General features: G+C 49.1%; 1 protein-coding gene across 7 annotated transcripts in view; it reads right to left on the bottom strand.

The window, feature by feature from the left end:
* Positions 1 to 1,028: 1,028 nt before the first annotated feature.
* Positions 1,029 to 27,192, bottom strand: part of PIP5K1C (phosphatidylinositol-4-phosphate 5-kinase type 1 gamma) — a 78,623-nt gene continuing 52,459 nt past the window's right edge. For 2 of the 7 annotated variants that reach the window (XM_075070829.1, XM_075070827.1), the window contains 12 exons: positions 26,859 to 27,011; positions 24,113 to 24,412; positions 23,219 to 23,424; positions 21,479 to 21,562; positions 20,909 to 20,957; positions 19,526 to 19,610; positions 18,412 to 18,573; positions 17,182 to 17,323; positions 16,895 to 16,927; positions 12,143 to 12,251; positions 11,605 to 11,733; positions 7,361 to 9,720 (listed from right to left, as the gene is read on the bottom strand). In XM_075070829.1, the coding sequence (XP_074926930.1) occupies positions 9,487 to 9,720; positions 11,605 to 11,733; positions 12,143 to 12,251; positions 16,895 to 16,927; positions 17,182 to 17,323; positions 18,412 to 18,573; positions 19,526 to 19,610; positions 20,909 to 20,957; positions 21,479 to 21,562; positions 23,219 to 23,424; positions 24,113 to 24,412; positions 26,859 to 27,011 (1,686 nt within the window). In that variant the 3' untranslated portion in view covers positions 7,361 to 9,486. Of the gene's footprint in view, positions 6,971 to 7,356; positions 9,721 to 11,604; positions 11,738 to 12,142; positions 12,252 to 16,894; positions 16,928 to 17,181; positions 17,324 to 18,411; positions 18,574 to 19,525; positions 19,611 to 20,908; positions 20,958 to 21,478; positions 21,563 to 23,218; positions 23,425 to 24,112; positions 24,413 to 26,858; positions 27,012 to 27,192 lie in introns of those variants that run through there. The other 5 variants (XM_075070830.1, XM_075070828.1, XM_075070832.1 and 2 more) reach the window with 4 other exon arrangements.

Raw genomic sequence — 27,192 nt, 5'->3', positions numbered from 1 at the left:
TTGCAGTGTGACAGAGGCTCCCCTTGGGATAACAAGCCTGGTACATATCAATTTCTTTGTTAAACTGATGAACTCATAAGCTTGCAGCGTCCAGCGGGCATAACTGGACACTGCAAGACGGAGGTTCCTAGGGTTGTGTCTGGGACTAGAGATATTGGCTAGTGTCATTCGGTTGCACAGTCCAAGGAGCAGCTTCCATGCCAGAGGCTGTGCGTGACCAGCCCAGGAGTGGGGTGCTCAGAGCAGTACAGGGTAAGGCTGGCTCCCAGAGTCAAGGAATGGAGTGACCTAGCAGATCACTGGTCCAGATAACACCAGAAGGGAACGTCACACTAAGATTTTGGTGCCCAACACCCTTGTAAACAAACCCTGATCAAACACAATCAGGTTTGTATGTAGCAAATCATGACAGCTACCCAGCATCCAGTGCAAGATGCCCTATAGGTCAGAGATTTTCAACCTGCGGGTCATGACCCTAAGTTGTGTCAAAGGGTCACATAAGCAGCTCTGGTCCTGTAGGTCTGGGGAGGTTTGCCTCCCTGCTCCAGGCATTGCAACCTTCAGCACTACAGCATCACGGGCTTTGGTCCAAATGCCCCTCCATCGTGACAGGTGGCCAGCTGGGCCAAATTTGAGTGGCAGCACCAGCCCATGCTCCAAGCTGCAATGCCACTCACAAATTTGGTCCAGCCGGCCCCCCATCAGGCATGGGACCAAACCTGAGTGATGCTGCCAGCCCGGAGGTCATAACACCCAGAGCAGGGAGCTGAGTCCAGCCTGCCCCACAGGACAGGAGTGACTGCTGCAGCACTCTGCAAGCCTCCCCCAGAGCATTTGTTACCCGACGGTAGGGCCCAACCCTATTTACTGGGCTGCAACAGGCCATTCCCTGCCAGGGCAGGACACAACCCCCTTCCCCTGGCCTATTTACAGGGTTGTGACAGGCCATCAACATACACAAATTGGTCCTGAGGCCAGAAAAGGTTGAAAACCTCAGCTATAGGTTAGCAATGAAGTGACTGAGGCAATTGCATGATTACTCTATTTATTAGAGATATCCTTTCCAAAATAAAGGAAGGGGGAGAAGGGGCCACAGAATGAGGAGGCTGTTGCATACAAGTGTTATTAGTTTATGTCAGAGGTGGTCGTACATTGTATACAGAAATTCCACAGCTCTGGGTTCAAAGGTACAGCTCTCCCCTCGACAAAAAAAAAAAAAAAAAAGCGTAGAGATTGTCAAAGTACTGTCGGACTCAAAAGTTCTACTGGAACCTGCTTCAATAGTTAAGGACATACAACGTTTCATAAGTTACAAAGTAAAACATGAGAGAAGATTGACCTCGACACAATTTAACAACAAAAACGGTTTTGCCTTGGTCAGACTTTAATGCGAGTTAACTCACTGCAAGTTGAGTTGAGTTAGCCAACCCGTCCGTGAGGGCGACTGTGGGTATGTCACAGGTGGGTCAGGACACATGTGTGGATTGGCCACATATTTACAAACGTATTAGCCAACTTGAGTTACTGGCCAATCAACTCGAGCTACAAACCCAAGTCTCCACAAAAGCAGCAGTCTCTCTCTATGGGAGTCAGGAATTAGCACAGGCGACTGTAGGAAACGTCACCAACAGGTGGGAGAGAGGACTCTGCTGTTAACACGAGTATTGCCTTTTGAGCTAAGTTCATGATTCCAAGAGAACATTGCATCTCAATTGTCTCACAAAATGCCTTAGTTTTAATACAGTACAATCGTTCAAACAGTGTCCACTTTCTGAGCAATAGCAGCCATCAGAGAGACAAGACAAACAAGGAGTGCAATCTCACGCTGAAAGGATTTACAAAATTCTTTACACTAAAAAGGGAAACAATATTTTTAGGAACCATTCCCATGGGGTTTTGGGTAAGGCAGTTAATTCACTAGACATTATAAATAGTTTGCTTGCCTCTGTGTTTACATCAAAGACGACATTATGTTTTATCGCACAGCCGAAGAACAATTAGCATCAATTTACATTTCTTTGAGAAAAGACTTCCAAAAAAGCATTCAGGACTTAAACTGAAACAAAAAAAGAGAAACATGACAATATCCATGGAGTCTCATCTTTTTCAGAGACGCTCTCCCCACTCCCTCCCCACAACCCCCGCCCCCCACTTACATACATTCTTTACATGGAGCGCACATACAAAATGACCTAATATGCACAGCAGCTATATTATACTTGGTCTAATGTAGACTTCAAACAAATCAGACACGATCCAGTAAGTCTGCGCTCTCCTTTCCATTGAAAGCCATGGGCCATGCTGCTGGGTGGGAGCGTGAAGAAAAGATACCAGGGCTGGATTTAGCTGCTCAGGGAAGGCTCTTTGCTACAAGGAAAGGCTGGAACGTGTTTCAAGAGTCAACTGGCTTATGACAACAGGGACAAGCACAGAGCTTGTGCCATCTCTCATGCTGCCATCAAGGATCACAGCCATGCCAGCTTCAGTGCGGAGATTAAATCTTTTGTGGGATTTTGACACACGCACCCAGATGACACTGGCGGGGGCGTGACAGCAGGATACCTACAGAGACTAAATGCTAGCAGCAGTAAAGGATACAGCTATGGATCCCAGATTCCTAGCAGAGCCTGGGGCTTTGGAGGGTTCCAGGAGTCTCTCTGGAGCACCAGTCTCTGCAGTTTGTTCATTTTCAGTGACAGTGCACATTTGGAGTCTTCTCCGCGAGAAGCTGTTACTCTTGTTCCCTCTGGAGAGGTCCCAAATGAACACACAACACACGGGAGTGGAGTGGAGTTTGTTTTGTTGGTGTGACTGCTGAATCATTCACACTGAGGCTTCTCCCGCCCGGGAACTTCTCAAGAAAGGCTCAGACTTGGGATGGAACACCCAGCAAGTAACAGCCCAGAGGCCACCTTGGCAGTCAACATTTTGCATTTCTTTATTGAAGTGGGGTCTTAATTACACCCCCGTGTGCATTCCGCACCCTGTAGTCTGGCACGAGACCTCCCCTTGGAATCCCCTACCCCAGAGCTCAGAAACAGCCGTAGAAGCAGCAATGACTATGCACTTTGAGCAGGTGAGAGAAGCAGGATGCAGGGATGATGGTGGGACAGTAATGACATGAAGCTACTTTGAAGCCTAGGGTCTCACTGGATTATTTCACTAACATTTCAGTGAAAAAGAAACAAGATGCCTCCTTTCCAAGATACAATAGACTAGATCTTGAAACAGGTGATAGCTCATAAGCAAACTGTCAACTACAGCGAAGCTAACAATGAAAATCCTGGTAGGTACAATAAATGTAAGAGTGCCACTTTCATACCACCCCAAGAACGAATGTGATGTAGGACAGTGCCGGCTCATGCTGGAGTGAAGCAGACTGACTGCTATTCAAACAGTCTCAGAGAGGCCCCTGAGAAATTCTACAAACACTTCCCTCCCCCCAGTGCAAAGCATCACCGTAGATCTAGGGCAGAAGTGAGTGATGCAACCCCTCTCCTCCCCGTCCCCAAAGGAAGTGGCTGTGTCATCCCTAGAGGTAACTGACAGTAGCAGACCGCTATCCCCAGTCCAGATCTGGAAGCTGGGAGCTCCCTCATGCCACCTACTGTAGGATTAAGCCTTGCAAAACTGCTAGGCTGACGTCCAGGAGGCAGGAAATAAAAGAATCCAATTGATGGAAGAGAAGCTTGTTTTGAGCGCAAGGGTATGTCTACACTGCAATTAAACTCCCATGGCTGGCCTGTGCCAGCTGACCTGGACTTGTGAGGCTAACGGCAGTGTAGACGTTCAGGCTTCGGCTGAGGCCCAGGCTCTAGGACCCTGTGAGATGGGATGGTCCCAGAGCTTGGACTGCAGCCCAAGCCAGAACATCTATACTGCAGTGAAACAGCTCCTGGCATGAGCCAACCGCAGTGTCATACCTGACGGGTCCCTTCCTTCAGCCAGGTGCCTCTCCCATTATAGAAATGGGAATTTAAGCGTCCTGCAGGGCAACTTGTAACAGACAAGACAACATAGCACAATGCTTTGGGGGATGGGACTGCAAGTGAACAACATGGTTTATTTCTGACCAACTCTCCCTGCAGTGCGGCTCCGGGGAAGCGTTTTTTGGCAATGTTCTTTTGCATGTCCAGAGTAGCTGAATCCTTAGAAGACGTTCAGAGTCAATAATAGACCCTAAAATGCTTGCTTGCTGCAAAGGGTTGAAAACAAGAGATTTACACAGATGAAGCTGCTCGAGAACATCAAGGAATACTTCTGGAACGGAGAAAGCAAGATCAGTTTTCCAACATCACAGGACAGGGCTCTCGGCTTCAGCCTCTAATGTGGGAGCAGACCAAGGAAACACCACAGCTGCAAACTTCATCACCAAAAATGCTTTGTCTTTGCCGCAGAGATACTGACTGGAGTAGGTGTACTGGATAAACTGATCAGAGATCTTCCAAATGGTTGAAAGTAATAAAATCCTGATCTTTATGCTTGGGCAATCAGAAGTGCCAAACTTCAGCATCTTCTTTTAAAGGCATAAGGCTAAGGATCTGATTACCAGGAAGGAAGCATCTTCCTTTCAGAGCCCTGAAATGCTGGTCAGAGATGGGCCTAGCTCATCTTCATTGCTCCTCCCAAAGCCTAGTTTACCCGATGTTGAAATCAAGGGCTTGGTTGTCACAAGGCTGAGTATCTGCAGCTCCCACTGGCTTCATTTGGACTTGGAGCTGCTCAGTGTTTCTGAAAAGTCACGCTGTACATTTAGTTGAGTTCTGAAATCTTCTGCCTTTAGCACTCAGCAATAACGGAGTCTATGCATTGTTCACCTCCTAAGCTCCTTCACCCAGCCTTCTCTTTGGAGAGGAGATCGCCAGGTGGGCCTGGGCAGAGCACTACATACCACCAAATACCCAAGTGACGGTACCTCTACCTGTGTGTAATGAGAGAAGGGGCTATGTAGGATTCTGAGAAAGCTTTTAGGAACCTGCCAGAGTTCTGTAGCAGATTCGCCACCTGACTCATGGATGTTTTCACAGCTATTAAGGAGAGAAGAGGGCTTCTTTTAAACCCACATGAGTTCCAAAGAAAGGATATTCTAGACAAAACAGTGTAATGGCTCCTACAAAGCCCGGCACACATTGGGAGTGCAAGTCTTCAGCCTCCGCAGGGCAGGGATTGAAAATGCAGGCTCCGGGTATTTAAAAAAGGAAGAAAAGTCATCGGCTGAAGATCCTCAGAACATTGGCAGCTCCTGGGAAAAAAGCTTCGACACTCCCACTGACCCAACCTGCCTCCCTAATATGTCCCGAGTGCTGCCAGGCCAGACTGTGGTACCAGTTCTTCAGTGCTTAGCCTGTAGCCTGGGGACATCCTCTCACTGCTACTGCACAGGGAAGCTTGAGAACAGAGGTTTGAAGAATGTAACAGCATTAAAAAGTGATCTTTACCCCTCACTTTACACTAGAGTCGAAGGAGGACAGAGACAAGCCCAAACCCTCTCTGCGGTCAAGACTTTCTAATTCATGAGAGAGGAGGTGGGCTCACTAGAGAAGCCAGGACCTACAGCTGCAGTATCCTACACTCACGAGGAGGAATTTGAAGTCAACCCTGGGTCACTGCTTTGTTCATTTCATGGTTAAGTGAAGCCAAATCTTGTCTGGTCTACAGACGTCTCAAGCACAGAGCAGTGCTATCTGCCTCAGAGACTCAGGGGCCACATCCCACAGCTGGCCTCCCCTGGCTGCGAGTCAGTAGCATGTGTCACGTGCCCAATACAGACGCTTCCAGCTGGGATTCTCTGACTTCCTTCAATATGGGGGAAGGGTGGCGTGTCGGTTTCAGCTATGAAGGGATACACATGAACCTCTGACACGCTCACACGCTTAAGCATCAGAGAGCAGCAGCATGTTCATGACTTCAAGTGACTTCAAAAGCCTGCAATGCCCAGCTGCAGGTCACACAGTTCTCCTCCTTCCACGCCCCATGGCTGAGGCAGCAGCCTTCCAGAATATCAGTCTGCCAGCAGATCAGGGCAGAACTCCAGCCCAACACCGAGCAGCACAGCTCATGGTGAAGGCAGAGCCCCCACCATCTCCAACACCCAGATGAGAGCCAGGCCAAGAAGCCACGTCATTATAGCCAAGGGTGTTTTTGCTTCTCCCATACAGATCAGCAAGTTCACTGTAGCAGTCACTAGCAATTTCTAAATTCAGACCAAATGGCATGTCTAACTCAGACTGCTTTAATACAGGAGCCATTCTCATCACTGGCCTTGAATACATTACATTTACATAGCACCTTTCATCTGAGGGTCCAGGTGGGTAATACCCGCAGTCACACATGTGGAAACCGAGGCACAGAGCAGCAAAGTGACTTGCCCAAGGTCACACAGAGTCTGGCCTCCTGACTCCCACTCCTGTTGTCTGGGGATCAGACCACATGGCTGCCTCATCAGTGAAGCTAGGACTGGACCTGCCCTCCTCAGAGCCCCCCCAAGTGAAGATTTGCTCTCCGTCTCCTGTGAGGTTTCACACTCTTGATGAAGTACATAAATAGAATATGATAACCAAAAAAAGTGCAGTAAACTAAATGCTTAAAAAAAAAAAAGCACATTTGTGCACTGTCTGTGCAAAGATAAAAGAAATAAATACATGATTAAAAATTAAAAAGGTTCACAGTATCACACACGGGTAGGTAGCTGCAGTGGTGCCTGTTTGGGAACAGTCACTACCCAGGCCTCTTTACAGCCCGCTTTACACAGGCGCTCTGGGTGGGAGGTTTCTTTGCTGTCCGTGTCTTGGATAGGTATAAATACACGTTTAGAGAGCATTTCGCCCCAGCCTGAAACGCAGTGCCCAGATCCAGCAGTGCAGCAAGCTCTTCCCCATCCCATCAGAACGACTGTGTCAACGAAAGGGAACACATCAACCTGCAGAGGGAAACGCTGCTCTCTGGGTCTTCAGTGTCTGCATAGAGATTACTGGAAGAGGCAAGGAGGAGGGGTTAGCAGGCCATGGTGGCTGTGCTGATTTCAGTTAGTGTCACACTTTGCTAAGTCCCCTATATAGAGAGACCCACGCTTACTCTGTGCCCTCAGGTAACAGGGCAATTTAGATCTGAGGTCTGATTGTACTAGAAACGATTCAACAGAACAACCAAGGTGAACCTGGTTTCTGGCTACACAGCAGCTCTTGCCTGCTGCCAAAAGAGCCAATCTAAGATGCAGCAGGACTACCCCAGCCATGCAAGCGTCACCTGCTGCGGAAGCCAAGCCGAGGCCAAGGCCCCGAACCTCATGCTGGCACCGCAGTCCACATTCAGAGCTTGCCCCTCTGGGCACCCATCAAAGCTTTCTTGAACACTTACTGTATCGCTCTCCTCATCGGAGACAGAGTGGACTTGAGCGCTATAGTGGAGGGGGGAGTAAACCCAACTCCTCTCGTCTGTAGGCTGCCAGAGTGGCCAGAGACAGTGCAAGAAGAGCAGCGGCAGAGCAGGGAGTGAGGGAGAGAAGAGGAGAAAATAGAGAGAGAGCAGGAAAATCCAGTAAGAACAGCTGTATACCCAGAGGAAGAGAACTGATCTTACAACAAGACTTCAGCAAAGAAGCCTTCTTAATCCTCAATACGTACCTGAGCCCCTAGTAACGGCTGGGAGGGCCGCTAGCAGCGCTGCTAAAATGGAAATCTCTGTTCAGCTGCAGGGCAGAGGGCAACACTTTCCACTTCCATGGGAGCATCTCAAAGAGCTTTCAAAGCATTAATTAAGCCTCAAAGCTCCTGCAAGGCCAGCCCCAGCCCCAATGACAGATGGGGAACCGAGGCACAGAAAGCTAAGTGACTTGCCTAAGTCCCACAGCAGGTCAGTGGCAGAGCTGGAGTTAGACCCCAGATCTCTGGATTCCCAGTGCTGCGTTTTACTCACAAGACCATTCCTTCCCCACACCTGCAGCTGCAGTCACATATGTTGGATGTTACTGTCACTTTAAAGTTAAGGGAGCTTTTATGGCAAAGCCAGCACTATTTGTACCCCCTCGTGCTGACGTGCCAAGCAAGGCAGTGGAAGTGCAGGGTTAGATCATGTTGGACCATGAAGAGGAGCTGGTTAGTTATCAATTGGGAACAGCAGGGAAATGGAGAACAGGGACTGGGGAAGACAAAGGAGGCAACACAGAACTGGATTGTTTTGGGGAAGGATCCAAGGACTTAGCTACCCCAGAACCGCATTAATGCGACAGACTCTGCTTCCAGGTGAGCAGGGAGAAACTTGCAGCTGAACGCAGGGCAAGGCACAGATCAAGGGGGAGCCACTTTCACCGTCAGTCAGTTGGGTTTCCCGCAGTGGTGTTTGAAGGCATGAGGCAAAGGAAGCAGGGTTGGCACTGAGCCTACAACGTACAGCTACAACCAGCCAGTCGAGCTTTAGAGCACTGGGGCGTGGGGTCTGCTACACTTGACTCCACGGATAATATCAGGTTCCGCTGGGAGGGGGCTCCAGGATCCAGAGCTGACACTTGAAGAGCTGTGCTAGAGCCCCCGGAGCCCCTCCCCACTGCTCCCAATCCTCCATTCCCCACTACTGCTCTGGCGGAGTGAGCCCTGACCTCCACCACCCACCTTCCAAGCCTTTCATGAGCACCAGGAGCAGGTGTCTAGCAACAGCTGCTACAGAAGTGGGTCTGTGCTGTGTGGTGACAGAGAGGAGAAGCGTTCAGAGTGTGGGCTACAGTTAACCCCCCTCAGTGCTGGGACTTCCTACTACAGTAAATGGGGGCAAAACGGATGTGAGGGAGAAGACATTAACGATTCTCTCAACTCTCTCTGGCTCCTCCCCCCCCATCTCGCTGGGCTCAGTCTGCACATTGCTCACCACCTACATCTGGTCTGCTCAGTGCCCCCAGCGTCCCCCACAGCAGAGGAGGGGCTAGGAATACCACCCCCCATTAAACAGTCCCTTTGGACAGACGACTTGGACAGGAAACAATTATCCCAAGTTTATAAAGGGGGAAAACAAGTGAAAAGGTGACATGATTCTCCCAAGGTCACACAACTCGCTGGAGGCAGGGAAGGCCCTTAACCCTAGGCTGGAGTACCCAGCAGTTTCTCTCTTAGAGCCTCTAACGCTGTAGAACCTGGTAATCAGCCCGTATCCTAAGGGCCAAAGGGCCGTTGTTTGTAGCTGGATTTTATCTTCAGCTTCATACTAGCTGAGTGGACGTCTCCTGGAATCCAGCTCTGACATTCCAGCCTACGTGGCTACCAAGAGGATTCAGCCCAGCGTGACGTGTAAATAAGGGGACATGTTTATATTAATGGCAGATGTTGCCAAACATGTTGGCACAAAGGGTTAACGATAAAGCACCTGGCTAAATTCAGTCAGTTTCATAACTGGTCTAGAAAAAGGGGGGCAGGAAGGAAGGAGACTCTCTCTCAATCAGCTCCATTAGCAGGGGTTCATCAGATGCCTTTGTAAGAGGCTGTAGAGGGTAACTCCTCGCTAATCAGGGGCTTGCTGGCCATGCAGGCTGGATCTACACCCACAAAACAGAACTAGGCCCTGGGCCATCCAGGAGAGAGGGAACTGCTGGGTCTTTGCTTGACCCCAGTGTTTCAAAGCTGCAGCCTGGCTCCCTTGCGTGCTAGCGTGTTCACTTACAGTCCCAGAGGAAAACGAGGCGGCTCGGAGTCTGCGCTGGCGGGGAGAGTAAATCCAGTACCTCCCATCCGTGAACTGGATGGCACCAGGGCAAGTGAGGTGAGAAAGGAAACAGAGGAGAAAGGATGAAGTGAAAGAAAGGATGAAAGAGAAAGCAACCAAGGGGCTGGGCATCTCCAGGTCTGAAAGGATTAGCTGGCAGGGGAGCCATGCATGGGAACAGCTGAACCCCCAAGCCCAGCCACGCCGCTCTGCGCCTCTATTCCCCTGCAGTGAGTAGGGAGATAAAGTGCATCCCCACCCCCCGTTGTTGCTGCTTTAAGCGCTGGAAAGCAGATCTCCCCCAAAGGTGAGTTTATGCTCCCTTGTGACTCAGTGACTTCTCCTCTGGTCCAAGCATCCCTTCAGATTACCCCCAGAATGCAGCTAGCTATTGGAGACGGCAGCCAGGCTTAAGCTGCAGCATGCTCGGCTGCTCACTTGAGTTGCCGCTTAAGCAGTTTCCCTAGGTGAGAGCCAGCGGGGACTAAAACTCAGTGCATTTCCCTTCACCTCAGTAGTTCGGAGAGACACATCACAGCACACTACACACGGCAACGCAAAGCCAGAGGGCTCAGATGAGGGATGAAATGCTGATGATGGGTTACAAGATTTGTGCACACGGCTGGGCACAGCACACCAACCCATCCATCCCAACAGGCTTGTCTACGGCCAGGTGGTGGGTGGATGGGAGGTTGAACCTCACTAGAAGGCACTTCCTAATGAGAAGGGCAGTTACCAGAAGGCAGCTCACACTCAGCTGCCATCCACAGGAAAATAAAGAGCAGCAAATGTTGGGGAAAGCTGTTTGCACTTTGAATCGCATGCATAAAAAACCAAAACAGACAAGCTTTTAAAACTGAGCCAATTCCTCCTGCAGCTCCCTGGAGCTGTCCAAGCTACTCAGCAATAAATGAGCAATTCTGCAGTGGAGTCACATGAGCACAAGGAAAGCCACAATGTGATGCATGAATGTTCTAGGATTGCTGTGTTTGAGGTACCCACTTTAGGGTGATCTCTGTTTCTATGGATGTGCCAAATTGCAGGACACAGCTCCTCCCTGCTGTAACTCCACTGCAGCCAAAACTAGCATCAATGCAAGGCTGATGGTGTCAGCAGGCAGTGTGCCTCCACCTCTCCTTGTTGGCCTTTGGAAGTTCAGAGAGGAGATACGCGTTGCTAGAAGTCTCCTCTCTCTCATGTCTCCAGCAGGTGCTCAGACATTGCGAGAGCTGATGGAGGGATACAGCTCACAGATACTCCGCACTCTGCTGCCAACCTGGCAAGCACCTCACTTACTCCCTGCCTCAGTACTAGATTTCCACTGCACCATCTAACGCATCTGCCTGCAGGGAAAGGAAAAACCAGAGATCACCACAGACCTCTGAGGTCAGTCAGCACAGTAACTTCCTGTCCTGTCTCCAGGAGGCTGCGAGGAAAGAACAGGATCTGAAGCCTCATCTTTTCAGGGAGAGAAACAATGAATTCTGCTCGGTGGGGAGGAAAGAGAACTCGCAGAGTAACTGTATGTTCGATGCGACAGGTTCCCAGATATGGAGAGCTGGCTCATTTAAGCCCATCAGAGACTTGTGCACGTAGGTAGCAATGTCGCTCATGTGGTAGACAGGCATGTCTACAATGTACACTGAAATAGCAATGCCTCTCTCTCCTCGGCTTGAACACATGCTATGTTTCAGTTAGCAATGGGTGAAACTGAAGTTACTGGGATTTAAAACCTTTCCATCTAACCAATGAGTGCACAGGCGACTGACAGCCATGTGTTTCAGATCCACAGGACATGCATTACCCAGGTTAGACTATTTTCCTTCAGCTGCTGCTTTGGTACCTTGTATCTAGCTACAACGCTGCTTGAACACACTTTACGGGTGTAAGATGGATTAAACAGATAGAGTATCTTACAAAGTATATGTCTGCAACTGGCACATCATCTTCATCTGAAGCCTGGCTGGCTGGTTCCGAGGCCTGGCTGGCTGTTTCCACTTCGATTGTAGCTGTGGCTGTTGCAATGGCAAAGGCTGAAGGGGCTGCCTCCCTGGGTAAGAAGCAAAGAATGTGAGGCCAGCCTCCTTTATCAGAAAAGGATGGAGCTAATTGATTTACGACAGGGGAGCTGAAGGGGTCAGGAGACTGCAAATCTGGATACCAGCACTGCTCCCCAGCGCTACAGTGCAGATCAGTGTGGAGTTTGCAGCAGAATCACTCAGCACCCTGGGTGAGGCACCTACGCTTTTGGAAGTTTGGTACCCAGAGCAAATCAGTCCTCGTGCATCTCAAAGCTAAGATGGAGAAATCGCCCCCTTCCAGCCCAGGAGTGCCACAGGCTGGCCAGCTCCTGGAGGAGCTGCCTGAAGCAGCAGTGGCACAGGATTAGAGGCAGGAATTAGCACCTTTTCATGGCCAATACCAACAACTCCTCCCGTATTTTCCACATTTACACTTGCCCTTTGTCGTCTTCCTCAGGAGCTACGATCTCAACGTCACATTTGCTTTCCAGCTCTACGGTTATCTGCTGGAGTTCCTCCTCAACCCGAACCTCCTCGTGAGACCTGCAAAGCCAAAAGGTACACGAGCCTATCTGCTCTGTTCCACACTGTCTCTTCCACCCAGTTCTCAGGTTCTCCAATACCAGAGCCCTGGAAGTGCTTTACGGCAGAAAAGCAATAGCCTCACATACTGCAGCAGCACTAGACTGGATGTGGCAAACAGCAGCCTTCTGCAACAGAAGCGGCCAGCATGCCACCCATGGGCAGTTGCACAGCAAATGTGTAACGCAGCTACATTAGCTCCTGCAGTCAGAATCTCCTAGTGTCTGGTCCTTGGGACAATCGTTTTTGACAGCCTAGCTTCCTAGCCCAGAGGGTCAATCCCTTCCAAGTTCTGTGGCCGGGGAGGAGAGAACGGGGGCAGCAGGATTAGCTGGAGCAGGCCAGCTGACATCAGGAGACCCTGCTTTATCTCAGGATGGCTAGCAGCAGGAAGCTGCCTGCTGTACATGAGGAAAGCAGAGGAAGATGGGATGAAGGGAGGAGCTGCACAGCTGACTCACACTGCATTATCAACACTCTAGGTGTGCTGATGCTCCTTGGCCACTTCTGTACTTCCTGCCATGCAAAGATGTGCACAGGTGAATCACAGAATATCAGGGGTGGAAGGGACCTCAGGAGGTCATCTAGTCCAACCCCCTGCTCAAAGCAGGACCAAGCCCCAAATGGCCCCTCAAGGATTGAACTCACACCCTGGGAATGACATAGTCCAGACTAGATTATACACCTGTAACCCTAGGGAGAGCTGTGTGTCTGTGGATTGTCTGCTTTTTCATATGTTATGGTACCATTGCCCCTTTTCAATCCAAGTGGCTAGTCACAGTGTGGGGTGATGGGGATGTTCCAGTTGGGAACAGCAAATCGGTGATAGTCAGATGTTTCTTTGCTGCAGTTTTCTTCCTTTACAGACAATATATAAAGTCCTGTGTCTCTGAACACAGAAGGAATCAAATACCAGGTAACAGTTGCTTTTGCACACAGCACCAAGAACACTTTTCAGCCTGCACCTCTGGCCCAAATCCCTCTCCCCAAGTTTCTTCCAGAGTCAGACATAGCACTTTCAGCTGCTCCATCCTTCTGTCTGTTTTTCTCTGGTCCCCGGTGTTCTGCCTTTCCCTGCCCCACAAAACATCAGCAAAAACCTCCTGGGGGTTCACACACACTTTCTGTCCTAGGTGGGGGCTTATCCTTACAGATATGTTAATTGAAGGATGCATTCACACCTATCAATCTCAATAAGGTTTTAACTCAATCCATAATGAGGTTTGATCCAGCTCATAATATTATTAAAGTGACTGCCTATTTTAGAGAGGCTTAGGCCTGGTTTACACATAGCTACATCAGTCAGGGGTGTGGAGAAAACTACTAAAACAAATGAACGTCCCCTCCCCACACACAGCCAAGAGCACTGAAGCTATGCCAACCTAATCCCGGTGTAAACGCAGCTAGGTCGATGGAAGAATGCTTTCTACTGATTTAGCTACCATCACTTGGGGAGGAGGTAGTCCTACCATGATGGAAAAGCCCCTCCTGCCGCTGTAGGCTGCATCTACACTATGGATTTATGCTGGCATAGCTATGCTGCTATGGACCCTGCAGAACAAACATGGCCTTAGAATAGATTATTCGTTCGATGGTCTTCATGGGAGGGGTCAATGTTTGCCAAGTGCAGGACACAATCAGCAGGGGAAGAAAGTTTTTTTACAGTGTCCTGGATTTGTAAGAGATACCTGAAGATATTGTCACTCCCTGTTTGCCCACTTGACAGTGCTTGTGCAAAGCACAGTGCCTGGAGGAGTGCTAGTCAGGGAGTGGACACTGAATAGCTAGCAGGGGGAGCTCTCCTATAGATCTGTGGGACTCAGCTTCGGAGCTTTGCTGTTTCTTGTAGCAATGGCTCTTTAAAAATCCCAGAGGAAATTCTCCAGATACAGCACACAGAGAACCTCAACAAACTGGGTACGTCCCTTTCGTTTTCTGAGCATCTATTAATACATTTGTACTTGCAGCACTTTTAGAGGATCTCAAAGGGCTCTCCACACAAACATTAAGCTTCAGCCCCTTTACGACTAATGTATATAGGCATAAATTTCACTGATGGAGAGACTGAGGCACAGAGGTAAGGGTCCATATTTTCAAAAGAGTTTTCCCCCAGGTTGCCAGTTTTCAGGTGCCAAGTCATTAGACATTTCAAGTATGATTTTCAGAGGGATTGAGTACCTGTCAGCTCCCCCTTACTTCAGCTGTGGGTGTGGGTCCACAGCACCTGGAAAAAGCAGGTCCTGGGCCACTAGCAAGACCAAGACAAGATTGCAAGTGGGACTGGACATTTATATAGATAATAAAAATATCCAGAGTTGTTCGAATGAATGACAACAAATTTGGGGAGGGATTGATACAATCTTGTCAGCTGTCAGCGAAAGAACACTGGGTTGGATGGGCCTGGAGTCTGATCCAGGCTGGCACTTCCTATGGAGCGTTGAACACCCAAAACCTGAAGGACCCAGGATCAGAGGCAGTATTTGGAAACGTTAGCCTTTGACTTGCTCAAGGGATCACAGCAAGTTTGGGGCAGAGTTGGCAACAGAGCTCAGGAGTCATGACTCCAATTCCTCTGCTCCAGCATGCAGACACTGCTGCCAGTGTGAGAATATCCCGGAATAATTTAGGATATTAGCGTCCAAAGAAAGGTCTTAGAATAAAGGTATCCTCTATGGAACAGGGGAATTCTGCCCACTTTGTCAGCAGCTCCCTGCCACATGCCACTGGAAGAACAGAGGGCTCAGAAATGCTGAGAGTGAGCACTGCTCCCAGAGTACATCAGTGGGAGCTGGGCAGGGGCGGCTCCAGGCCCCTGCACGCCAAGCACGTGCTTGGGGCAACATGCCGCGGGGGGCGCTCTGCTGGTTGCCGGGAGGGCGGCAGGCGGCTCCGCAGGACCTCCCGCAGGCATGCCTGTGGAGGGTCCGCTGGTCCTGCGGGAGGTCCACCGAAGCCGTGGGAAGGGCGACCGGCAGAGCACCCCCCGTGGCATGCCTCTGTGCGTGGGGGTGGCGAAATGTCTAGAGCCGCCCCTGGAGCTAGGGGTGCTCAGTATCTCTTGAAAATTAGATAGAATCCAGCACCATTGTAGAGAGGCAACAGTTTGAACGCAAGAGGGATATGCCTGCCTTTCAGTGACTACGGCACTAGACCAGGATCAATCATAGAATATCAGGGTTGGAAGGGACCTCGGGAAGTATCTAGTCCAACCCTCTGCTCAAAGTAGGACCAACCCTCAGCTAAAATCATTCCCACCAGGCTTGTCAACCTGACCTTAAAAACCTCAAGGAAGAATTCCCACCATCACCAATAAGGGAACGCCATTCCAGTCTTCCACGCACCCTGCCTAGTGATAAAAGGCTATCCTAAACGGACAACTGCAGACCGGCGTCCCCCACATTATGCATCATGACATGAGGACCGATAGGGAGCGGGACTGTCTTATGTCTGCCGCAGAGATCTGTAAAACGAAGAGGGCGGAAATCATGCGATAGATAACATCAACTACCGCACTAATGGGGATAGTTCCCATCCTCTTTGAAACCCCCCTTCAGTAGTTGAAAGCACTATCAAATCCCTCCCTCACTCTCTTCTGCAGACTAAACAATCCCAGTTCCCTCAGCCTCTCCTCAGAATTCATGTGGTTCACCCCCTAATCATTTTGTTGCCCTCCGCTGGATCTTTTCCAATTTTCACACTCCTTCTGTAGTGGGCCCAAAACTGACACAGTACTCCAATGAGGCCTCACCAATGTCGACTAGAGGGAATGATCATCCCTCGATCTGCTGCAATGCCCCTACTTTACAGCCGAAATGCCGGCAACAAGGCACACTGACTCATATCCAGATTGTCCACTGTAACCCCTAGGTCCTTTCTGCAGAGCTGCTGCTAGCCACTCGGTCCCTAGTCTTTGCAGTGAATGGATTCTCGCCAATGCAGACTCGCACTTGTCCTTGTAATCTCATCAGATTTGTTTTGCCCAATCCTCAACTGTCTAGGTCCCTCTGTATGCTATCCCTACCCTCCAGCTCGATCTACCACTCCTCCCAGTTTAGTCATCTGCAACTTCTGAGAGTGCAGTCCACGCCATCCTCCAGATCATTAAGGAAGATATTGAACAAAACCAGCCCCAGGACCGATCCTTGGGGCACTCCGCTAGATACCGGCTGCCAACTAGACATGGAGCCATTGATCACTACCCCTTGGGTCCAATAATCCAACCAGCTTTCTATCCACCTGGGCAGCTCTGCCACTAACTTCAGGGTGACCTTGGGCAAGTCCAGTCACCTCCTGGGGCCTCAGTTTCCCCATCTGTAAGATAGGGGTAATGATACTGACCTCCCTTGTAAAGTCCTATGAGATCTACTGATGAGAACTGCTAGATAAGAGCTGGGGACTATTATTTAATATCACAGAGGGAGAAATTCACTTGTCTCTGCAGAAGGGGCCCAGCACAAAGTCTACGCACCACTGAAATCCCACTTGAGCTCTCAAAATAGGTCTGAAGTGGTGTACAGGCCTTAGCACTGTGGTTGTTTTTACTCAGCCCAGTCAGTTGAGGGGGATTTCTGGACATGTTTCTACAGCACAAAAAGACGTCTTACCTGCCATCCTGCCCTGAGGAGTGTGCGCGCCTCCTGCGGAGACAAACCAAAAACCAAGTTTATCTGAGTGTATGGGAGAGGGGGCAGTGCTGGGTTTAAAAAAGCCTTCCCTGAAGGGGCTGTTCTACTTGACAGCAATAATTAATCCCGAAAACACGTTCCTCAATCCTGGGAGTGGTTTAATTAGAATCAGCTGGTCGCACTCCCTGGCAAAGCACAGCATACTCTGCTGATTTGTAGGGCAGAGGCTAACCCTAGGATAACCAGATTAAGAACACCGTCCTTACCTGTACCTGGGCTGCTCAGAGGTTTCCGAGGGAGACCGCTCAGGAACAGAGAGCGATGTTGAAGACAGCGTCGTTGCTATGGAGGCTGTGGTTGCTTCTTCGAAGGAAGGGGGAGTGCAAGGTAGCAGGTCTGGCCTTCCTGCTATGCCCAAGATCAAGAGCAGAAAGACAACAGGAAAAAACAGGCTGAATGAATTAAATACAACCAACACTGGCCTGTCTCCAGCCAGCTGCTGAAGCCATGTCAGTCTGCTGCACCACCACTGCGATCCACAGCGGTAGAGGGCAGTCTGAAATGCTGTGCACCTGCGGAGGTGTTGAGGGTGGTCACAAAAGTGACTAACAGCGCTGACTTGAGCTAGGTGAGGGCTCAGCACGTTTCCTCAGAACAGCCCTACCACGGAGCTTCTCTCCCAGCTCCACCAGTACAGAGCCTCCTGGCTGAAACTTGTCATTACAATATGGGCCCAGGACCACGGAAAGCTTCCTTGCTCGTACCCAGCTGGCTTTGGGCACAGACTGTCAGATCAATACCCTCGTGTGCTCAGACGATGAACGGAGCCCTCAATGTTTCACCCAACTATGCTGTAAAGATGTAACATTTATGGGCCCATCTGGCCACTGCCTTTTACCATTCAGAACTGGTAAAGGCAGCACAGATGTACGTGATGCAAGGCAGTAGAGAATCAGACCCAGCTTTCTCCTGGCAAAGGCCAAGTCTTGTACTGTACAGCGGTACCTGAGCACCAATGGAACTGGGTTCCACAGCCCCATGTATCCCCAGTTCTCTTCTCACTGTCAGCGAGATAATCAACAAGCCAACAGTGTTTCCATGGTGTCTGGACTGTCCCTGTCATCACTGCGAGTGCCAACTGGCAGTGGGCACCTTGCAGCAGTGACGTCAATTACCATTTTTACACGGAGCCCCTAAGATGCTGGCTCTCTCCAGAAGTGGAGGGAAGGGACTCCATCCTCTTCAGAGCCACTGGCGCCACTTGGCCATACACTAGTTGCTAATATCCTGCCCAAGCAATATTCTCTTATCTTCCCCCCTGTCCTGGTTAAGTTTAGCACCTGCAAAGCACAGCAAGAAATGGAATGAAGAGCTGTCGATCCAGGGAAATGTACAGTGAGGGAAACTGAATGAGTACAGGAGAGGATGCTAAGGAACAGCTACACACCTGGGGGAGAGAATAGCCACAGGGCAGCGAAAACCACCACAACCATTACCTTCGTCGTCCAGCGTGGGGTAACTCCTGGCGGCTCGGAGATCATACTGGGCTTCATCCCTCTCCGAGGGGATCTGGCTAGCTGAAAATGCAGCTGTTGGGCCAGGCATCTTGACAGCTAACAAGGCATTACGTCCTTTCTTAGATGGAGACGATTTCAGAGCTGCAGTCAGAAGAGTTAAGGAGATGAGATCACGAGCCACACTCGCTGACTGGACACTAGAAAAACCATCCCAGCCCTTGGATGAACATCCCCACAACACAGCAACAGAAGGACTCTGTCTCCAGGAAGGCCTAGCTGTGGGCTGTTGATACCGTTTGCCTAAAGAGCTTCCAGCTCTGAATCAGGCACTTCAGTTCGGAAGTTTGGTCAGCTCCAAACTGCAGTGAGCTCCAGCTTCCTGGCCACTGCAATTTCCTAGCTTAGGCCTGGACTGCTGCGGGGAGAGCCCAGTTTCCCCACATAGTTACCTCATATAAGGAGTGTTGACAGGAGAAACATCAGTTCCTCTTGGCAAGCATTTGCCAATCATGCCCTCTCACTGATGTCTTGAGCCATGGCATTCTTGGATTCCTACCCACCTGCTTTAAGAACTCTATATACCAGGGGTTCTCAAACTGGGGATCATGAGGTTATTACATGGGGGGTCATGAGCTGTCAGCCTCCACCCCAAATGCCGCTTTGCCTCCAGCATTTATAATGGCGTTAAATAGATAAAAAGAGAGTTTTTAATTTATACGGGGGGAGGGGGGTGTCTCACTCAGAGGCTTGCTATGTGAAAGGGGTCACCAGTATAAAAGTTTGAGAACCACTGCTATGTACAGACACAAGGGCATCAAGAGAACAGTGTAACGGTGGTTATACATACAGGTGTCAGGAGAACTCAAAACACTCATACAAAGGAGTGAGAGCAGGCAGATCAAGTGAGGGGGGTGAAGCACTTCCTCTGCTACAACAGAAGCAGCAGGGCTACTTTAGCATAGTAGAGCATTCAGTCAAGGTCTTTCCTCCTAGCAGGGTCAGGGGACATTGGGGGGAGAGAAGACTTCCTGTCCATCTCAAAGGGAGGTGGTCCCAGAGGGTGCCCCAGGATAGCGAGTCCACATACACTTACAGGAATTCTTTCGGAACACTGTGTTGGTCATGAATTTGAAGAATCTCTCTGCGTAAAAGCTGGGTCTGTGCACTGACACAGTGTCCTAGAAACAGGAGAGGTGATCAACATTATGCTTAAAATCTATCGCCTTAACAGCAGTGCCCAGTGAGTCTTCTTTATTCCAAGATTTAATGCTGACAGCACCGTAAGCAGATCATTTTAGGAAAGCCTTTCCATTTTAACACTATAAATATGCTTGGAGCATGGCCTTTGATTTGACTGCATTTTGACGAGGCTCTCAGTGTATTATGCTGGGCTGGAGATTCTGCTGCTTAGAGGGTAACGAAATTTTTGGAGAAAGCAAATGGCCTGATTTCACACAAGAGAGTCCCCCGGCTTTGTTTGTTGACGTTCAAAGCACACTGGATACATTGGAATTGGACATGGTCACCAAAATTCAGCAATACAGCATCACTGCATTTGAGTTGTACTGTGCATTTCATTTCACATACTAAAGTGGAAATTGTCTCTGACAGCTTTGACATTCTATTCTGCTTCTGTAACCATCGGCTTCTGTAAATGAGGCAAAGGCATTTTACAGAAGTATGATGTGCGTTTCTGAAGAGCAAGTCATCTCCCACCTGAAGTCAATTTTGTAGCAGCACAACTTGCTGCTGTGGAACACATTCGAATGTCAGAGGAAAACAAGTAGAAAGTGACTCCTCGTTAGTAAACAATTCACCCAGCTGGAACTACAAACACATCACCCAGTGCTCTGTGCCAGTACAAAGGTCCCTAGGACAGGGGTAGGAAACCTATGGCACGCATGCCGAAGGCAGCACACAAGCTGATTTTCAGTGGCACTTGCACTGCCAGGGTCCTGGCGACTGGTCCAAGCGGCTCTGCATTTTAATTTAATTTTAAATGAAGCTTCTTAAACATTTTAAAAACCTTATTTGCTTTACACACAACAACAGTTTAGTTATATATTATAGACTTGTAGAAAGATCTTCTAAAAACATTAAAATGTATTACTGGCACGCGAAACCTTAAATTAGAGTGAATAAATGAAGACTCAGCACAGCACTTCTGAAAGGTTGCTGACCCTTGCCCTAGGACAATAGAAAGACAGAGGACAGAAGCCTGAGCTATGACAGCTAAACGTTTGAGGAAGTGGGCCAAGCTAGGGGAACCTGAATGGAAGTACCACTCCACTGCCCCAAGCATATAGGCATGAAGAATCCCTCCTTTCCATTGGATTTAAGCTGTACCCACTGAGAGACTATGAACAGCAATGTAAATGGCACCAAACTGCATACAAGAAAGCAATGCGAGTAACCCTGCAGACCACAGCTTGCTGACAGCATCTCTTGCCCAAGGCTGTATGTGTCGAATACTCACCCCATCATGGACAAGGGCCTTCCAAGTGTGTTCTAGCTTCTTGATGAACCTAATTTTGAGAAAGAGAGTGTTGGACACAGGTTTGCCCTCCTCGCCCTGGCCAGACCACCTTTCACAGCAGAGGACAGTGAGCTGCTAATATTCCTTCCCATTCTCAGAGCACAGCTTCCCTCTCTCCAAGACAGCTGTGCTGATGCCTCTGAAGCAGAGATTTCTAGGTCTCAGCAGCTGGAAGGTCAAGACTCCCTGGAAACACTGAAGGTGGGAGGAGAAGGGAAAGAGGGAGGGGCACAAGAACTACTTCCCTACACATGGTACTACCCCTCCAGAAAGGGCAGAGACTTTTCTTTGAGAAAAGCAGATTCAGCACCACTGGCTGATGTAAGAGCTTCAAAATTAGCAAGATAAAAACCCACAGCTTTCAAATATGCATTGATCAATGTGAGACAGATTGGGACACTTGCTCTCGGAGACTATTGTCTCCAAGGCAGGCTTTAATCTCTCTCTATACAGTATTAAAACCAGGTGTTATAGAGGCTCAGGGGTCCAAGGATGCTCAAGCCCCCTTACCTGTAGGACTGAAGGATATCTATTATTCCCACGTGCAGCAGGAGGCGCTCTCCTTTGCCATTCACGGCTGGGATTCCTCCCATTCTGAAGAAAAGAAAACATTGTCACACCAATGCAGAGATGCCCTAGGTTACTTGTGCTGTATGTCAGAGTGGAAAGACAGACATCCACATTATCAGGGGGATAATCCTGTGGTTAAATCGAGTTGACTCTGGTGCAACAGCTTTCATTAGAAGATACAGCATCTGTGGAGTCATGCACTTTTCTGTCTGACTGGAAGGTGGTGTTCAACCTCTGTACAGCACTTGACCATATACAGTGCTAAGGTTTATTATGAATCAGGTGACTGCTCTCTCCTACCTGGGCCAGACACCCCAGGGTTCCTGTCCTATGTAGGACATGGGTTCTTACTCAGAAGCTAGACATAAAGAACCAGCTGCAGTGCCGCATGTGAAACGCACCCTTCAGATACACTAAGCTAGCAGCTTTCTACCAGTCGCTAGTGGCAACCTAGGAGGACATTAAGATGCCTGTGGTACTTCAAAGAGGCATCTAGCAAACATCCCCTTCTCCCAAAAATATACATTCTGACATTTAAGACTGGGTGTTAGCACCCACCACACACAACTGCTGCTCCCAACAGCAGTGGTCAGGTAAGTCTTAGGCGTGCCCTTCGCAGGGAAAATGCTTTGAGAACCCTAGGGCACTGGCCCTTAAAATAAGGGGTAGACTGCTCACGAGTACAGATGGCACAAGCCCTGGATCAGTCAGTGGGAGATGTGTGCATATAAAAGCAGAAGCTTGGCCCAAGTCTTTAAGCACAAGTTTGTTTTCAAACCACCCTCCTCCCCCGCTACCATTAATACCCATCTTGAATTTGCAGCGCAATTAGTATGAGGACTTGCTAAGTCGACATGCGGACATCAGGCTGTCCACTGGAATTAAGAGTTATTTGAGAGAATGGAAACAACAAAGTACTTCCTGGCTCTTTAACTGTGAAGAATCCTAACTGTTCAAAACGGAGCAGCTGGGCTCTCAGAGCACAGATGCCAGCAGACAAACACAGCAACCCCATTTGTTAGTGAGCCCAATCCACTGAGCCATAAAATCAAAATGCTGCAAGAGCCACACACGGCTCAGGAACTGCACATAAGGCCAAGTGCAGCAAGCACTGGGCAAGCTCCACCTGTGCACCTGTCAAACCCCAACATGCCGAGGCCTGGATCTCTCCTGAGCAGAGGCCGGGTGCTGCTAAGCACGCCACATCCTCAACCCACGCTGGCCTGCTAGGATTCCACTGGGATCAAGGGACAGACTCGTGATCCAAGCAGAAACTGAACCCTAATCTCCACAGCTACGCTAGCGTGTAGCCCCACTGCATCACCACACTCTTGAGTGAAGCCTGCCCCCATCTCTCCACCCAAGACCAGTGCTGGGCCTACAGGCTGGTACAGGATCCAGTTACCTGCGGGATGATGTGCAATTCGTGGTCACGACCATTGTAAATAACTAAATGGGAACTGGTAAGTGTTCCAGAATGACAACGACCACATTTCACAACAAACTACTCCAGGCTACAATACGTCAGTGGCTGCGCTCCATTTTCCTTAGGGTAGCTGGGTCATGCAGATAGTTCAAGCCAACGGCACAGAGTGGTAACCTTTAGGGATTTACTACTTTGGCTTTTTGCTTCCAACCGCTCCCATTACAGCAATGCAAGTACACCAGGTTTTCACCTACGTGTCATCTGTATCTATGGACTCCCCCCGAGCAGCCCCACCCTGGATGGACTCCATGGCTGTGGAGTAAAGTGCCTTCTGTCCAACGGGACGCTTCTCATCAGACGTGCTCTGGGCTCCCTCTGTTTGCCGCTCCCGTTCTTGCTGGTCTATGTTATGCACCCCGAGCAGCAGGCTGTAGTCCATGATTTTAAAGCTTTCCAACACCTATAGGTTAGTATCAAGTTTAAGAACAAATCAGACAAGAAGACAGTTAGACCAGTAAGTTCTCACATGCTACTCCAAAGGCAGACCCAAATGCATGGACAGTCCATCTGGTTACCCAGAACTCATGCCAACAACTCCTAGGCAGCAGCGTGAGAGAGCGTCAGAGTTAATCACCCTTTGTTTCAACACAACATAGTTAGACCAAGCCCAAAGTGTCGGATCTCAGACACCCTTGCCATTGGTCATTTGGGTGGGTTGTGGGATGGCAGAGTTTACAAGGGGCCCATCATCTGTTGCACACTGAACAGTAGAAACTTGTTCACAAATTCACCCCAATGACTCAGTTCTGGATGACTGAATTGTGTGAACTGGAGAATAAGTGAACAAATGTGATAGGAAGAACCAAGAATACCGCAGCAAACAGCAAGCTGTGTCCCTGGGAGCCAAGTGTCATTTGGTTTTATGACACTTTGTAGGACACTAATGAATGTTCTGAAACTAGCATGTACCATGAGCCCGAACTACTGCACTCTGCTTTTGGGTGAGCTGAGAGCTGGGGTGGAGACAGCTGTTTTGGGGCTTACAGATTAATGACCTCGCAAAAGCCTGGGACAGTCCATCTTGGTTACAGCTGCCTGAGAGCTACACAGTTAGTCAGTTCAGCTTTCTAGGTTTACCTTGCCCTTACCAAGCAGTCTCGCTGCAGCGTTTTCACCAGCGCACTGAAGGTGTCTGTGTCCAGCATTAGGCCTTCTGGCATGTCCTGCATGAAGTCCAGGTCCTTGAAAGTGGGGCTAGATTTCTCCTTCTCCTTCTTGGATGCCCGGCGTTTGTAAGTTGAACCTTTCAGGTCAAATTTCAGGTGCATTTTCACCACCCGGGGCAGGATATTATTCATCACCACCACCCGAATGTTCTTGCCTCCCGACTGAACGCAGTACAGTCCATAGAACTTTGGCAGCAAGGTCCGTGGGTTCTGGTTCAGGTTCTGCAGTGGGGCAAGGAAGGCAGAAAGGGAAGGTTAGAAAGAGCCATTGTGAAAAACAACTGCTTTGTTCAGTGCAGAACCCAAGCTCAGATTGGCTTTGGGAAGGGTTTGCAGTCTAGCATTTGCACATCCAGAATTTATTTTTACCTTGACAGCTTTGCACGAGAAAGATTCCAAACAAACTCCGACTAACCATTTGAATGGCTCTACCTAGGGCCTGGCTTTACAAACTGGAAGGATTGCTATGCCTCGATTTGCCTATAGAAAATAAGATTTTGCACCTCTCTGGGCAAATAGCCAAGTCTGGGAATTCCCAAACAGATTTCCCCACAAACTGCAGCTAAGGAAAGGGAAACCTAACCAAACAATGGGAATTTAAAAAGTTTTAAAATATCAAATATCCTCATCCAATTGGAGATCTTACAACTACGAACTGTTCCCTAGCTCAGAACAAACCAATGGCGTAACATTTATTACAACTCTATGAAGCCTCTCCAGCAGGAAATACTATCATCTCAGCTTACCTTTAATAGAAAGAACCAAATTTATAAACAGTCTGCCAGAGAGATCAGTTAACCCACCCCGCTGTCAGGCCCATTTTAGGTAATCATGTTATTAGGAATATCACATAACAAACCCAATTTGCTTGTCAGTGCTAGGAGGCTGTTAAAAGGAAACAAAGAGCTATACATGCTACATGAGAGAAGAGATGAACCTGCCAGATTTCAACACAAAGGAAAGCAGAAGCACAGCAAGTGTATGAAATTTTAATGCCCTTCATCTCATCTTTCCTCACTAGACCCACGAGTGAGTTTTCGTTCTGAGCGTGTCAGTCGATACAGTGCCGTACAAAGCCACCGCTGCCAGCCAGCAGCTGAAAGCAGAACTCCACTTTCCAGAGTTAGAGCCACTCAGCACCAACCACCCTGGTGTCTTGTCTGTCTCAGGTCATTTTACACCTCAGATGAGTTTCAGGTAGCAGCAGGGAGACCCTCATAGCAATTAGCACAGTGTAACTTTACAAAATATCAGACAACCGCACAAGCGCTTTACAACAGGTCCAGAAGTCATGCTTGAGCGTCTAATTATTTTTATTATCCAATCATCTAAAGTTCCTGGGACAAGAGAGTCCAGTTACTACTTCTGTTTGAGATGCCCTAATCCTAGCAGCCCTGCCTAGCATGCTGCACATGGTCAGACAGAGTAACATTTTCAAAAGCTCTTAAGTGATTTAGCTGCTTAAATTCCATTTTCAAAAGTGAGCCATTGACTTTCAGTCACACTCTGGAGCCTAGGTGCCTCTGAATAATAATTCCTAGCTTGCATCTAGCTCCTTTATTCAGTAACTCTCAAAGCACTTTACAAAGGGAAGGAAGTATCACACCCATTTTACAGATGGGGAAACTTAGACACTGGGAGCAGAAATGGCTTGGCCAAGGTCACCCAGCAGGCCAGTGGGATAGCCAGAAATAGAATTCAGGTCTCCCCAGTCCTAATCCAGTGCTCCGAGTGAGGCAGGGATCTGGAGGAATATCGCTCATCAGCTATTTAAAGACTACTACGATGCACACAAAGAAGAGGCAGCGTGAAGGTTGGGTGGGTAACCTTAGCTCTGGCATTTCCATAGCACAGTGCTTCCCCTTTGCAGGCTTCAGGTTCTTTGAATGCAGTTTGGACCCTAAGACGTAGCTGTGCAGGAGGAGATGCTTTCTGCCACTGGGGGGGGGGACCCACCTTGCCCGGTACAGTGGGCTCCCGTTGTAGTTCTCTTGTTTTCTCCTCCTGGCAAGTCTCTGCTGAGCCCCAGGGCATGGTCATGCTAACTAACTATGCTGCTGTGCTGTAGAGCAACCCACAGTCTGGTGTCGGTTAGAAAATGCCAGGCTGCAGCCACGGGCTGATACAGGCAAAGGCTTCAGTGACAGACTGGTACAAGGGCCTGTTGACTGCAGGGACCCACTACAACAGAACAGCCCATTGCTAAGCAGATCTCTGTTAAGCAGCACACACAGGGGAAATTCAGGAAATAGTAGGGATGGGTACTCCCGAAACAAACATGCTTGGGAGCTGCACAAAAGCAGGGCAATAAGACACCCACTCTGCCACACAGCTGCCTTCACAAACCTAGGAGCATCTGATAGGAGAAAGTTTCATCCCTTAAGGACTCCAACAGTTAAGGCTTGATAATCTGCTATCCTGGGATACAACAGCAGTAAAGCAGGAGGAGGGTGCAAATACTTGTCAGGACATGGCTCAGCTGCCTCCAGATTTCAAGTGAGTTGAATTTTCTTTCCATGTCAGACTTCACAATAGGCTGTTCATTCTGTCATGTGTGCTCGGTAGGCGGGCAAAGAAAGCCCTGCTGGGTTACCAAACACCATCCTTTGTGGTGCTGCAGACAGGCAAGCTGTACATTCCTCCCACAAACCAAAGCCCTGATACCCACCATGTAGTAGCCAGGAAGAAGTTTCTGTAAGAATTCCGCTTCCTTGTGCATCACAGTTTTTATGATGAACTCGTCATCACTGGTGACATAGAAGAGGGAGCCGCTGGCACCAGGGTTCGACAGCTCAATCAGAGGCTCGTTACATAACGAATACTAGGACGGAAAGAAAAAAAATAAGATGCCATTCATATAGCAAAAGATAAGCTATGACCAGAATAATACACCTGCAAGGCATTCCTAAGGCACCACCCCACGGAATCTAGATCAAGAGGTCTGGGATATTAAGCAGTATGGAAATTGTGAACCTTAAACTGGAGTTAGGTCTCTCAGTGGG

The sequence above is a fragment of the Chelonoidis abingdonii genome, chromosome 11 (assembly GCF_003597395.2).
Source record: "Chelonoidis abingdonii isolate Lonesome George chromosome 11, CheloAbing_2.0, whole genome shotgun sequence".
NCBI lineage: Eukaryota > Metazoa > Chordata > Testudines > Testudinidae > Chelonoidis > Chelonoidis abingdonii.
Note: the sequence above shows the minus strand (reverse complement) of the source record. Positions and strands in the feature narration are given on the sequence as shown.